This window comes from Lolium perenne, chromosome 3 (assembly GCF_019359855.2).
Source record: "Lolium perenne isolate Kyuss_39 chromosome 3, Kyuss_2.0, whole genome shotgun sequence".
Classification (NCBI taxonomy): Eukaryota; Viridiplantae; Streptophyta; class Magnoliopsida; order Poales; family Poaceae; genus Lolium; species Lolium perenne.
The window spans coordinates 62,941,227-62,955,973 of record NC_067246.2 but is presented as its reverse complement, the minus strand read 5'-3'; the positions used below and the strand labels follow the sequence as shown (position 1 = coordinate 62,955,973).

Sequence of the window (14,747 nt, the reverse complement as noted above, 5' to 3'; positions counted from 1 at the left end):
GTTATCGGGCCTCCTAGAAGGTTGGAACTCTCTGTTGCTCTCTCAAAGCCACGACCCATCGCGGGTGGGAGGGTTCCCGTTTTTGTTTAGGTTATTTTTCAGCGTCTTCTTCGAGATGGTGAAGCAACAGCTACATCTTGAAGTTAGACTAAGATCCGTGTTTACTCTCCTTTCGTCCAAAAATGGTACCTAAGCTTTTCCATATGTTTGCTAATTACTTCCTCCATCCCAACATACATTCCTTATTTTTTTATTTTATCAAAAAGGGAAATGTCCCGGCCTTTGCATCGATCGATGCATATAACCTTTATTATTATTATTTTGCTTATTATGTTTGATTACAACAAACCTTTAACCAACAATTACACTATTCTAAAAATAGGTACAGTAATATTTCTGAAACAAAATACAAAATCAAACGACATTGGTTAGGGGCTTTGTCGTAACGAAACCTGAAGTGGAATGTATTTTGTGACAGAGATTTGTTGAATGTTATAAAATAAGAAATATGATTTTGATTTGCAGACTTGGTCACCGAGTGCAGATTGACCTCTTTTAAATTCAGGCTCAGTGCAATTGTCGCTCGCAAATCAACATCAATCTCTAGGAACGTCATATCTAAAACAATTGTGAGAGACAAGTTTCATTGTTCCATTTAAACTTCTATAAATCCGAGCAGAGCTCCTCCATCCGCAGATAATTGTGCGAAATAAATTTCCGACCAAAAATGTGTGTTCACGATAAACAGAAAGAGTTAGCTGTGACTCGAGCATTGCCAGTTTTGCACGTCTAGTTTCTTCACAGCTCCACTGATGACCTGCAGTTGCTTAGTGAGCTTTAATGTCCTCCACTTGAACACTCGCGGAATGTCCTCCTCTTGCACACCCGGCGGAGCCATCTCACGGTAACCGGACGCGTCCATCTTCAGGTATGTCATTTTGTAATGTTTGATGGTGCTTCCCAGCTGTGTTGTGAACCTGTAATGGGCTTCGTTGTGAAACATTGTAACAGTGTGAATGATTCCAGTGCTGGCAACATGCTGAAAGATAAGATTAAGCATCATATACTTCTACTACAGTGCAGTTTGTACAAAATCAGTCGGGGTTTGCAAACTTACTTTTTTTTAGTGAAAAGAAAGGTGCATTTGAACGGTGATAGCTAATTGGCAATCTGCTATTTCTCCATATGCTGCACAGTGCAGACAATCAAAGACTTTGATGAAGGCAGGCATGTACTGCTGGAACAGCAAGCCTTCCCCTCCAGCCAATCCCATGCTCCCATCCAAGTGTGGCCCACCTACTAGACTCACATAATCCCCAGTTATCATTGACCGTCCACGTCAGTCAATTGCTCCGATCCGATGCAAAATTTCATCTCTTGGGTTATCAGGTTAGGCTGCACAAGTTAAACTGGAGCAGACTCAACACTCATGTGGCATGCTTCACTGAGATCTGGAGGACTAACATCAACTAGGCATTGCAACAGTCTGATTGACACTTACAATTACACTAATTTTTTTTGCAAAGTGCACTACTGCACTCACTGATATAAGGATATTGGACACATGATCCCTAAATGTATGGCAGAAAACCAGATTTTAGAATAGATTAGCCACGTGGAACTAATTTGTATCCAGGACAATAGCTGGTAGCTACATAAACAAGAAGAATAGTACAAGTTCTTCAAATATTTGTATGCTAAGTCTCTAAGGTTACCAGGCATTGCTCCAAAGAGAAAATCAAGGTAGCAGGAGCATGACCAGCAGAAAATTGAATTGCATTAATACTGGTTAGTTATAAATAGGCCGCCAACATTCTGAAGTTGCTTATGCTCCAGGATTTATAATTTTGTGATAATTAAGTTGCAAGTATAAGTAATTGACTATTACGGTTATATATCTAACAAACTCAAATGTTACCATATAAGAGTGCATTACATCGATAACATAGTAAATTCATAACTTATGTTATCTATCTCTTCAGCATTTGATATATATAGAACAGTTAACTGACTTGGATACAACACTAAGAACAAACCTAACTTAACTACGTAGTTAACACTATCGAAAGGTGCATGGCCCAATTGGTAATACACAAAGAGGAGTTCCACAGAGCACACACTATGCAGAGTTGCACACGAAGAAAATTAAGGTCAGCTACTTGTCTCATAACTAGGATTTGGGCATCACAATATCGCACATTAAGAGCCTGGCCAGGGTAGAGATCTGAAGAGAGGCAAAAACATGATAAATAGATACGGTTAAGCATTATGTAGTTGTATTACAATCTGTTGGAGTTCACAATTTTTTTTTTTTTTTTTTTGCAAAGACACATCTAGGGAAGAAGGGAAAGGTGCATTTGAACAGTGATATAGTAGCTAGTTGATAACCTGAAATTTTCTTCATGTGTTGCACAGTGCAGACAATCGAAGATCTTGGTGCAGGCATGTACTACTCAAACAGCAAGCCCTCGTTTCTCAAAAAAAAAAAAAACAGCAAGCCCTCCACTAAACAGGAAGCTTCTTAAACTAAACAGCAGCCAACTGCTATGATAAGGTGCAAATTTTCATTCTGTTGTGTTACAGACTTACAGGTTAGATTGCAAAAGTTCAACAGCAGCAAACTGAACTCATTGGCTACAGCAAGAGTATAGAAAAAGAACTTGCTCAGTGGCTTGCATCACCAAAATCCTGAGTACTAACATAAAGTAGACAGTCTTACTGAAACTTTCAACACACTAATAAGTTTAAAACTACACTCACCAATATTAGGATTTAGGACACATGATCCTTCAATATATGGCCAAGAAAACCAGATTGCAGAATAACTTAGCCACGTTAAACTAATTCATACCTAGTAGGACAATAGCTAGATAAACAAGAAGAATAGTAACCATGTTCTCTGAAAATTAGAGATAGCAGGAGAGTAAGCAGCAGCAAATCCGATGACATAATTGAAGGAAATTCAGAAACCAACAGACAAACAATTCAGCCTAGAAAAGAGGCAATTCTTAGAGTAAGCACGGTCCTGGGTTGTAGATAATCCTACTGCCCATCTGCGCCTGCTAATGAGTCTGAGAACAATGGGACATAGGGTAGAAATACACATGCCATGTTTTTCTCAAGATGACGGATATGGCGAAACTCGCGGCGTTGCATATCGTATAATGCCAGTGTATCAACCTCACATGAATCCAAGAAAATGGTGTCGCAGTCTGGATGAATAGCGGCCACCTTGTAATCCACCGCAGTTATGCCCCGCAGCAACTCATCCTTGCAGAGAGTATGCTTCAAGACCCATTCTTTGCTAGCATAATCCTTCATGTACCAGACCGATGCTATCACGGTATTCCTGCCGACATCACCGACGGGTGTGGTTGCATAGTGCAAGCACCCCTGCGACAATCCAATCTTGCCGAAACGTATACCGCGTGACGGCACACGTATAGTCTTCCACACCTGCCCCTCCATGTCCACTGCTACCAGCACAGCATCCTGCTTCGACGTTCATGGGGTGCAGCCAACCTAGCAAGTGCAGCATACCACGAAAGAAGACGCTCGTAACGCCAAAGTAGAGGTTGAATTTCTCGACGGACCCGGTGGTTTCTCTATGATTCCAGGCTCCCGTCCGCGATGAGTATATGTCCACTCCTCTGACGTACTCCTCCTGGTCGGTCTTGGCAAACTGAAGAACGTGGAAATGAGACGAGACTGCCGGATCAAAAGCCAACCGAGCCATCACGAGAGCTGACGACACCTTGGGGTGAGGGGGCAGGTCGACCCACATCGCCGTGGCAGGGTTGCACACCACGTAATGGGACTCGACCATGTCCTCGTCGTCGTCCGTGGAGGACGGAGAAGAAGCAGAGGCCATGTGGGCGAGGCAGAGGAGGCCGTTGCAGGTGTCCACATGGGCCACGTACCGGTGGTGCTCGTCCCGTGGCAGGAACGGGAGGGACGGGTCCACCGCCTGGGCCGCGCCGGCGGCGGCGGTGGCGGAGACGCTCGCGAAGTGGAACTCGCGCACGTCGGGGTTCACCCTGTGGTAGGTGTCGTAGAGGAACCCGGCGAGGGTCTGCGGGAGCTTCCTGCGGTTACCCGGGTCCGCGATGAGGTCGCGGCGTCGCGCCAGCAAGGGGACACGCTCACACGCACTTGAAGCGCTGGACGGACCTGGCGGGGAGGCGCGAGAGGATCTCCACTATCAGGTCGTCCGTCAAGACTCCGGCCTCCGGCGCCGCCGCCGCCGGAAGGTTGGTTGTCCCCGCCTTCTCCTCCTTCCCAGGATTCGTCTCCTCCATGGCGCTGCTTCAAGGAACAGGGGAGGGTCAGGAGAAATCGATCTGGGCAAGGAGGAGGAAGTAGCTCACGGTCTCTCCGTGCGCGTGAGGAGATATACGTTGGTCGGTTTGAGTCGGCGGCGTAGGCCGCAATTGTTCACCGGGACAGCGGCGGCGGCGGCGGCGCTTCTCAGTTGGAGCGGCGGGGGGGGGGGGGACTGGGTGAATTAATCTTGGACTTGGTCCGAAGGGTCTGTTTGTTTGGGCTGCAGCTTTTGAAAAGCAGCTATAGCTGGTGAGCTGTGAAAAAGCAGCTGTAGGAAGTAGCTGTTGGAAGCAGAGATTTGATGTTTGGCAGGAGTGCTTTTTGTGATGGCAGCGGTTGGTTTTAGAAGTGAAATGTCTGGAATGCCCTAAGTATCGAAGATGTAGTATAAATACGTATTTAAACATTAGCTATTTCTAATTGTTTTATTACATAAATACATATTTGAACCGAATTAGCTATTTCTAACTGGCATTTAGCTTGTAAGTCCAAGTTTTCACGGCCAAAAGGTGTAAACACTATTACAACATGTATCCATACTATCAAACCTAACATATACATCCGTAAATAACGAGATTGCTGCGACACTTATCACACCAATATATTCGATCAACTCCAATGTACATGTTCATCATCTCACAAGATATCACACCAATATATTAGCTATTAGATTCATAAACATGCATACATATTTCAGCAATTTAATCCAATTCAATCCAAATTTACATAGAAATAAATTGGGGTTTACAGAATGTATTCTGAGATGATTTGTGCAGCCGCAGGTGCTTGGTGCAGCAGGGAGGCGGAGATAGCCGGCGGCTCCAGCTGCTCCCGTCTCCGGCGGCCAGCGGCCGACAGCAGGGGTGGGGAACAAGGCGGCCGGCGGCGAGGTGGGAACAAGACGGTCGGCGGCAGTGGAGGACGACGAAACAGAGCGACGGAGGAGGGCTGCAAGCGGCGGCGGCAGCCACGCCGGGTCTTTGGCGCGCGAAGCGGCCGATGGCGGCGGGGCCGGGTGCTGGCGGCGGGGGCGGCAGGTGGAGGACGAAGAGCACCACCCACGACGGGGGTCGGACGAGGCCGGGAACGGAGAAGGGAGGCGAGCTCGGGCGCTGGCGGCGGAGAACGTGGCGGCGGCGGGCGGCGGGCGGCGGAAACCCTAGCCTGCCATGGCTAGGGATGAGGAGGAGGATGGAGCGCGGGGGAATTGGTTGGACGGTTCGGTTCGACCTCTACAATGGGCAGATCGGTTTATAAGGAAATGGCATAAATTTTGTAAATATGCTAAAGTGTTGAGGTTATTTCCGTTCACGCTAACTCGGGAAGCAGCAAACGCTCGGGAAGCAGGTCCGAGGCTGCTTCCGGGCTCGCAGCTGTTTCTAGTTCATTTTCTTCCAGCGCTTCTCACCAGCGCTTTTCAATTTGTAGGTGTTTGTTTGGGCTTCTGCTTTTAGACCCCAAAAGTAGAAGCAGAAGCCCAAACAAACGCAGCCTGAGACGACGGCGGCGTCGGTCGGATTTTGTGTGTGTGTGACACTGTGAATCAGACTACTGGGCCGTATCCAGACCCGCCTTCAACTGTCTCTGTCTGTCAGGATGACACATTGACTGGAGTATTTTTTTTTAATATAAGATGTGTGCTCTTGTTCTTGAAGCTGTTCGACCTGTTCTACCATGCTTTTGTCGCGTTGTAAGAGCATCTCCAACCGTCTCTCCGGCAAGGCCCTAGAACGCTTTTTTTTATTCGAATGGACGAAAACGGCATAGTCGTGGCCCGGTTCCTCGTTTTCATTCGGATTAGGCCTTTCATCTGTCCGGAGAGCCCAAGCCATCCCCGGCCCCCCGGGGAGCGCTCGGGAACTCCAGACGATAGAAAAGCGGGAACGGGCCCGCTCTGTCGAGAGAACAGACGAACCCCACCACTTTGTCGACGCAAATCCCTCCTCCCCTCCCTTTGCTCTCTCGCCGCCGGCACCACCCCTCGGCAATCCACCGGCGGGTTGCCCCAACTCCGCCGTTCCTCCACCCAACAGCCTATATTCCGTCGTTCCTCCACCCTCTGCCTATTTTCCACCGCCGGGCAGCTCCCTCGCGTCGCTCATCGTCGACACGCCCGGCAGGTGTTCGTCCAACTGCCTGGCCGGACATGGACTCCGACGAGGAGGAGGAGCAGATGTTCACCGAGCTTCTTGAAGAAGAAACGGCTGCTGCCGCCCAAGACGAGGAGCACCTGCTCATCCTCGCTTGTCTGTCCGTCTTGTATGCCGAGTCTGTCATTGGTCGCCGTGGTGGGTCGGCACCATGTCGCCAGAAGTGCAAGCCGAGGCAGCGAATGGAGGGGTACTGCATGCTCTACGCCGACTACTTCGCCGACGATCCATTGACGGTGAGGCTGTTTTCAGGCGTCGTTTCAGGATGAGCCGGAAGCTCTTCCTGAAAATTGTCTATGCCCTTCGAGACTACGACTCCTATTTCAGATGCAAGTTGGATTGCACCGGCATGACAGGGTTTTCCGCCCTTCAAAAGTGCATGGTGGCTATGCGGATGCTGGCATATGGAGCTCCTGGTGATTCTGCAGATGACTATCTTCGGATGGAAGAGTCCACCGCCCTTGATTGTTTCTACCGGCTCTGCAGGGCGGTGATAGCAGTGTTCGGGGACTTCTACTTGAAATCACCGACTGTGGAAGACACTGCTAAGATCCTTACTGTCAGTTAAGCTCGAGGATTTCCAGGGATGCTTGGAAGCATTGACTGCATGCATTGAAAATGGAAGAACTGTCCGTTTGCCTGGCAGGACAAGGGTCACAGAAAAGGCTGCACTGTGATACTTGAGGTAGTGGCTACCCATGATCTCTGGATTTGGCACTCCTTTTTTGGTATGCCGGGATCCAACAACGACATCAACGTTTTGCAGTGCTCGCCGGTCTTCTCCAAGCTTGTTGAGGGTCATGCTCCCCCGGTTAACTTTGTGATCAATGGCCGACAGACGGTATCTATCCAAAGTGGGCAACATTTGTGAAGACTGTCTCAAACCCCGGCCTTCCGAAGGAGCAGCAGTTTGCCAAGGAACAAGAAACTTGCCGAAAGGATGTAAAGGGGGCCCAAGATATCTATCTGAGAGAGCCTCCTCTGTTACTATATTCAGTCTTGTGCAAACTTCCACTCTCCTGTCTAGTGGTGTATTTGGACTAAAGAAAACTAGCAAAAATCGGCGCGGCGCCACGCCGCGCTAGTAAAGTGGTTGACTAATGATAATTTTGGTAGAAAACATGGATACATTACATAAACTATAATACTTGTTTAGACTAATCTTAAACTAAAAATGGGATAATTTTTTAGTTGTTTTTACCTTAGTGTTTTGAACTGGCAATAGAGGAAAACAGCCATGAAAGCAGAACAGATAATATAGGGAGCTGAAAACATAAACAATGTGAATAGGTAGAGGCATTACCTTCTTTACTTTCAAAACATTGCAAGCACAAAAATAATAATATGTGGTTTCTAAATAAGATGTTTTCAGGTGATCTTATTTAGAAATCATTGAACTTTGATTTGTATGTCAGTTTCTGAGCCTGATACATGTGACGTTGTAACCATGTAAATCTAAAAGCAAAAAATAAAAATCGCTAACATAGACATACACACAATTTTAGCTTTTTTTTTTGAAATGGCAATCTTAGATAGAGATACGGAAGGCCATAATATGCTTGAATCCAAAATGCATGTACATCATTGGAACACACACTGTATTATGAAGTACTCCCTTCTTAGAGATCACACCTTTTAAGTAGCTTGTGCTCATATCTTGTAACTGTGCTACCATATCGGCTACCGATCATTGCAGGTCATCAGAGGGAAGTGCATGGGAGCAACGGCTTCCAGTGGGCGAAAACCATTGTAGCCGACACACTGTATGGGTTATAGGAAAAGTCACTGGGTGGATTTTAAGTTGAAGCATCTTCTCTAAAGCTTATCAATTTGGTGAAACAATAACCACTAATTTCAGAGGACAAATGATGGTAGAAAGAGGGATGTATAGTAGCTTAAATAGGGTCGCTAGACTCTTAAAAAAAGGTTTATCTCGGTTCATGAGGTCAAATTCATCTTTTTGCTGTTATTTTTATCTTTTTTCCCACTCTCATAGTACTCTTTACCGGTCTCCTTTACTCTTGAAAATGTCCACGGCGTGAGGGACCGGCGGGGAGAACACGGTGGAGGCGCGAATCAGCCATTAGGTAGCGGTAGAAGAGATAATGAGAATGGATAGCGCGAGTGTTAAAAGGAAATCGAGGGGATTCCATGCCAGTAGAAAGGCACTAAAGCAAAGCAGCATCAAGACAATTCCGGACTTCCGGAGTAGCCGGTGCTGATCTAGACAACCACAATCGTGATTGGAAGGGTGTGCTTCTTCGCTAACAATTTCCATCGTTATGTAGAGGGTAAACTTACCTTGCAATGACAGGTAGTACACACCATAACATTTATGCATACAAAGTACAAAGTTACACATATCTGCAGTATAGACTACCAATTATACGGACGTGTCATATTTAACTACCAAGATGAATCATAGGTCGGCTATCACCATAGCCTTGGTATCACAAGATAAAACTTCAGTATGTGGACACTGTGTAAGGATGAGTTGGGCCCGTATGATCCCGATTACACAGGACAAGTCCCCTGAAGATGGAAGAAGGGCAAACATCACTTAACAACTGGGTGCGCAGTTTACACATAGTGAAAATGCAGAGGATATGAATAATCATAGTACATAGAATCGTAGGTTGCAGCCATCATAATTTTTAAGAAGTGAATGACCAAACACGACTGATTACACAGCACATCATTTATACAGACAAAATGTATACATACCACTGATCTTATATGCATTTCAGAGCTAGCTATCAAGATGAAGGACTGATAATCCTAGAAAGAACTTCAGACACTGGGGAAGTTATGTTGCATTACATACTCTCCAAACATACTAAATGGAAACTATGTTGCATACAGTTAGATATTCGTGTACTAACTTATTTTGTACATCAAACTGAAACTACAATACATAATTTATACACCACCAGCGTCTATTGCTGAGAAAACTTCTTTGATTTTACTGTTTTCATGCCTTTGGCTGAACAACAGTGTCAATAATGTTGCTTAATGCAAAAGGTAGTATTTCAGCGCTGACTGTCGGTCCTATGTAGGTAGCATCTTGCTTGTACTATACAAAGTAGTATGCTTCTGCTCTCAGTATGTCTCTGGAGACAAAGAGTTATGTTCATGCACATCCTCTCGGATCATCAGTTGAACCCCAAAATATCCGCCTAAGACGTTGATATGTGAAATGATGCAAATTAGTCAAGAAGGTAAATATACTATATTCTGACAAAACCTAGGCACTCCAATAATCTAGAAACAATGTGAAACCCCTTTCATGGTGTACCTTCTCATGCCTGCATCAATTGAAGAGACAGCAACCTCTTGACAAAACTCAATTCATGACGTAAAAGCAGAAGTTAATCACAATACCAATAAAAAGGAAACCTCACATTCTTAATAAATTATATTTTGCCTCAATCCCCTCTAATCAGCAACTATCTCTTCAGAACTAAAAGCGGATGATTGAATCAGCATAAGCTTGATTAGCCCTAAACCACCACTATTAATTGTTTTCAAATGCTAAGTATTAACCTTGAGATAGAAAGTTTACACAAAGATATATCGAACACATAATACCGCCAATTTCTTGCGAGCAAGAAAATTGAATTATAATATGTAGACCTGAACAGAATTCTGAAGCATGAAGTTGCTTGCAACATTTAAACAATCTCTAAATAACAGTAAGAGCTTGTAAATTCATCCAGGTCCAGGTATAACACCGAAACTTTCCCCTTTCACCTGTAACTTCAATAATACCTCTGATTTCCTCAGGAGTAACATTGGTAATCATGTTGGTACCCCTAGAATGGAGTACACATGGAAATGTTCAGAATCAATAAAACCCGTTTCACCTATAACTTCAACAATGCCTCTCATTTCCCCAGGAGTAACATTGGTAATCCCGTTCGTACCCTTAGAATGGAGTAGATATGCAAATGTTCAGAAGCAATAAAACAGAGCCTGGAATTAACGAACTATCTTACAAATAAAAGACTTACTATATTGTGCAAGTCTAGGATATGTTGCAACTCTATTTCATTGGAAATTTTAAGTTAAAGTGTTCATAAGAGTATGCAAGCGTCGCATGAAAGTATTTCCATCTTACATCATAGCAAGAATGTTAAAGGCTAAATATAAAAGAGTAAAAGTACAAATCTCTGGACAACCATAGACAACTGGATAGAGCAAAGGAAAAGAAAATAGTGGAGTCCGCACATAAAGATTGTGTGCATCGCTCCCCTCTTCGAAAAAACAACAACGACCGATGAAAAATCATGCGGAACACACAAGCCGGTTGTACTAAAGACTTAAATTTTCATTGGGGAGCACATGTGCTAGTATGGAAACTTCAAGCAGTGTTCTCCTTTACCAAAGTAACATGACTCGGTTTATATTGAATCACTGGCACTGAATTTTGATTGCACATACTATGCTTTTCCAATTTTCTTGCAGCTATAACTAACTAACCAAGTAACAATGAGGACAAAGAACAATCAGTCATCAGGCAGATGCAAACATGAAAGATCAGTGAAATCAATTAAAAGGAGGAGCACACATTAATTAATTAGTTTTCGATACTACAAATATGTAGATATGTTGGTCATAACTCAAAAGCATGAATTGGCAGGACTTCCAAAATTGCAAACTGAATCTGACATCAAGCGATATATTGGGTAGCAGATTCTAGTTTCTTCCCTACTTGATTACATCGTGCTGCTCTGATGTTGTTAATATTTAATTTAAAAGAGTGTGGTATTTAATTCAATAATCGTGAGTAATGCACCAGTAGCTAGGAAAACAAAAGTTATAAAATATTTAGACCTCTCCTCGGCTGCTTTTCAACGACCGAATTGCATCCTAGATACATATCATTTAGTCATAAGACATGCAGTGTTACTTTTATGCCCCATGTCTGAATCAAAAAACAACCAGTAGAAACTTCCTAAACCCTCAACAAAGCACCATACTCTAGATGGACATGATAATACAATTTCTCTATGAACATGAATGTAGGGACAAATCAAAACTTAACTGAAGCTACAAAATAGTTCAGTTGAGGAAAAATAACGCCTAGGCATTCCTTTAAAACGAATGCCATGCATAAAAACAATACTCCACCCACAGGAAAGAGAACCAATGTAGTCCTCAATTCACATATTTTTACTGAATGAAATAAGTTCAGTAAAGGTCGAATGTTTTCATTATCCAAGCTCACCGAAACCATGCGGGAGGGGCCCCTGTTCTTATTTACTTTGGCAGTGCTAGTGCCACCCTGCAATAGAATGAAACGATCAGTTAGCCATAAAAAGAGGGTTGCTTCTTTATTTGTTATTAAATGAACTATGCATTTGTACTGACCTTGTTGCATCCTAAACTTTACATTGCATCAGCTTCGTGTCATCTCAATTGGCACTGCTAATCTGATCTGAAAACCGGCTAACCGTCAGGCCAACAAACTGGATGCTGCCTAGAGTAACGATGGCCATTTCTGAAAGTGTTGTTTTAAGCACAATACCTCAGCAGTTGATGACGAAGAAATTCAATTCATACCAGATGAGGCAACGTAGAAGGCAGCTGGACTCGCCGCTAGCCGGAAACACCACCTGCACTTACTAAGACCTGCACAAAACACATTGCACACAACTGTAAAAATGAAGAGAATAACAGAATCAAAAGTTCAAGATGAATTCAGATTGGCCATGGACCTATAAAATTTTCCAAACATGTCTTTTTATGCAACTCATATCAGAATCAAAAGTTATACATTATGTTTTTGGATCTGTTCTCGTAATTATCGTTGGGTCTGGAAGCAAAATCATCATACAAATTTAATGTGCGGTGAACAAATTAGGAAAAAGCAAGAATGAAATGGAGAACGCAGTGAAAAACTGAACCACACAAATTCACCAGGAAAGCTTCGTTGTCAGAGAGATATAAAGTTCAGGTTCCAGATTAGTCATGCAACGCCTGAGAGCAAGAAGCTATTTTATTTTTCTTTTGTGCTTCAATGAGATGGTGAAAAGGCAAAGGCACAACTGATCGTTTATGGCTAACTGATCGTTTCATTCTAGGCTGGACAAATAGTTGGGCTTTTTCATTGCTAATGCTTTGACCATTCACGTCTAATCCACTAATTCTTAGCATTACTACTCCATGTATGCTGCTTAAGAAAATCGTTCGGTTCAGAATCTGTACACGCTATTGCCTGTATGACTGAACTGAAAAGGTCAAATAAAAGACAGAAGATATGAGCAGATCAAGGGAGGGAAGGGAGGAAGGCGGGGAAAGGATGGTTCACCTGCACGCCGGAGTTCCCGCGCCGGTAGTCGCCATATTAACCATTGCGCTCGCGCACACCGTGCTCGTCGTCATGGAGTCACCAGGAAGATCTTGTGCCTGGCGTCGACCGTGTTACAACTTGGCTCCTCCAGGTGCGACTTTGTGACGCATCCACAGTACACCCAACCCAAGCGACGACGATTGCGGTTCACGGAGGAGCAACGCGGTGCTGCTACATGCGCCACCCCCACCGGAGGATGGCCGGCGTGGCTCCTCACGCCCCCATGGCTGCCAGCTCCGCGTCGCGCCCGCCCCTCCTCCATGGCGGCGGCCACGTCTTCCAGCGACCACGACCCTACCGAGGCGTCGCGCCTGCGGTCGGCCCGGCCCGGCCCCTCCTCCACGGCGGCGGCATCGTCTTCCAGCAGCCACGACCCCAGCCGCGGCGTGGAGTTCGTGGCCGACGGGAAATCTTTTCGCCTTGGAGGTCGCCCAAGGCACAGAGGTGACGTTCGGCGACGCGCACTTGAGGTTTCCCCGCGGCCGCTGCTCGACCCCGCCGGCGGGCGCAGACCAGCGTGTCCAAGGAGAGCGGAAGCGCGAGCGCAGGCGGTGCGGGCGACGCAGTGGCCGGTAAGGTGTCCTCTGACGCTGGAAATCTCCGCTTGGCAATATTAGCGTGTCGATGTGCCACCGCCGAGGCCGACCTGCCGGCAGCGGCACTGCTGGTTTCGGCGCCCGATGTCTAGTCGAGGGACTACAACGCGGAGGGACAGAGGAACCCCGCCGTCGCGGCGGAGATGTAGGAGGAGGAGCGGACACGGGACGCGACCGCCGGCTCCTCCGACAGTCAGCCGCCGCTGAGCGAGAGGCGGCCACATCGGAGCTTGATGGGGGAGATCAGGGCGGGGAACAGGCCAAGGCAGGGGGCTAGGGCAGGGAGAGCGGAAACAAAGTTCAGCCGCTCGCCGCCCGTGGCCACCCGCAGCCGCGCCGCCCTGTCGGCCGCCACGCCGCACGGCCGCCGCCCTCCCGCCCGTCCCGCGCTGCGCCGCCCGCGCGCCGCCGGCCCGTCGACCTCCTGCCGCGCTGTCTGTCCGCGCGCCCCGCCGCCCATCCTTTGCACCGCTCGTCCCCACAGCCCGCGGCGCCGCTCGACCCCCTCCCATCCTCCGCGCGAGATAAATCCAATAGGAAGTGAGAAGAGAAAGGAGGCAGGACGTCAGAGTCAAAGCGGTGCTGATAAGTTGGCCCGCTACAAACAGCAAAAACCACACTAATAATGCACCAAAGCATGCCATAGCAGATGGAGGTAAATGCTAGGGAGCACCGAACCATACCCAGTAAAGAATCTATGTAGATCAAACTAACAAGAAAACATACGTGTTAGCTCAACATTAATCCGAAAAATAATCCAAAATTAGGAGAAAAATCGAAGTTGATCAGCTTTAGTATAGTAGTTATACTTGATTCCATCACTCACAATCTGCCCCCAACGATGCACAATATAAATCAAGAATATTTTTCAGACATGTGGCATTAGCATCATCCGCTTCCATGAGAATGAATAATGAATGAATCATCCACAAATAGCAAATGAGACACAGATGGTGCATTGCGGCACACTTTAACTCCAATTAAATTTCCTTGCTCTTTAGCATGTGTTATAAGGGCTGAAAACCCTTCCGCACAAAGTAAAAATAGTTAGGGGCTCAATGGATACATAACTCTTAGATACATACATGGACACATGGGAAAGCTCTCGTGCAAAAGAGTACCAACTTAACACACATAACTCGCGATAGAAACAATGCATCAGGTATTCAGGTTAGTTCTCCATCCAAGCATGTATGCCTGCACCAAGTGTCGAAGATCTTAGTTCCAACTTCTGCTGGTGATCAGTCCAGGTTACGTAACAATAGAACAAAAAGACCATCTGGTTAGGTCCAGTAATACAAAACTGAAGGAACTTGGTATACTATG

At 45.9% G+C, this 14,747-nt stretch overlaps 1 protein-coding gene and 1 long non-coding RNA gene across 2 annotated transcripts; both read right to left on the bottom strand.

Moving 5' to 3' along the window:
• Positions 1 to 3,238: 3,238 nt before the first annotated feature.
• LOC127339408 (uncharacterized) lies at positions 3,239 to 6,155 on the bottom strand. The gene is made up of 4 exons (XM_071827210.1): positions 6,084 to 6,155; positions 5,072 to 5,555; positions 4,517 to 4,569; positions 3,239 to 4,198 (listed from the first exon to the last, which is right to left on the bottom strand). The coding sequence occupies exons 1-4, from the start codon at positions 6,153 to 6,155 to the stop codon at positions 3,359 to 3,361; spliced, it is 1,449 nt and encodes a 482-aa protein (XP_071683311.1). The 3' UTR covers positions 3,239 to 3,358.
• Positions 6,156 to 11,421: 5,266 nt separating this feature from the next.
• On the bottom strand, positions 11,422 to 12,899 carry LOC127338241 (uncharacterized). Its single transcript, XR_007874254.1, has 3 exons — positions 12,784 to 12,899; positions 11,844 to 12,104; positions 11,422 to 11,757 (listed from the first exon to the last, which is right to left on the bottom strand). It is a non-coding gene; the product is annotated as an uncharacterized lncRNA (long non-coding RNA).
• Between the last annotated feature and the right edge of the window lie 1,848 nt (positions 12,900 to 14,747).

What these genes read in the sequence shown, in the direction of transcription:
- LOC127339408 (XM_071827210.1), bottom strand. Translation starts at nt 6,155, where the DNA reads ATGGCTTGGGCTCTCCGGACAGATGAAAGGCCTAATCCGAATGAAAAC. An exon ending in AACCGGGCCACGACTATGCC is followed by an intron (nt 5,556 to 6,083) that starts GTTTTCGTCCAT and finishes TGCCCATTGTAG; the next exon opens with AGGTCGAACCGAACCGTCCA. An exon ending in ATCATCTCAGAATACATTCT is followed by an intron (nt 4,570 to 5,071) that starts GTAAACCCCAAT and finishes ACAGCTCACCAG; the next exon opens with CTATAGCTGCTTTTCAAAAG.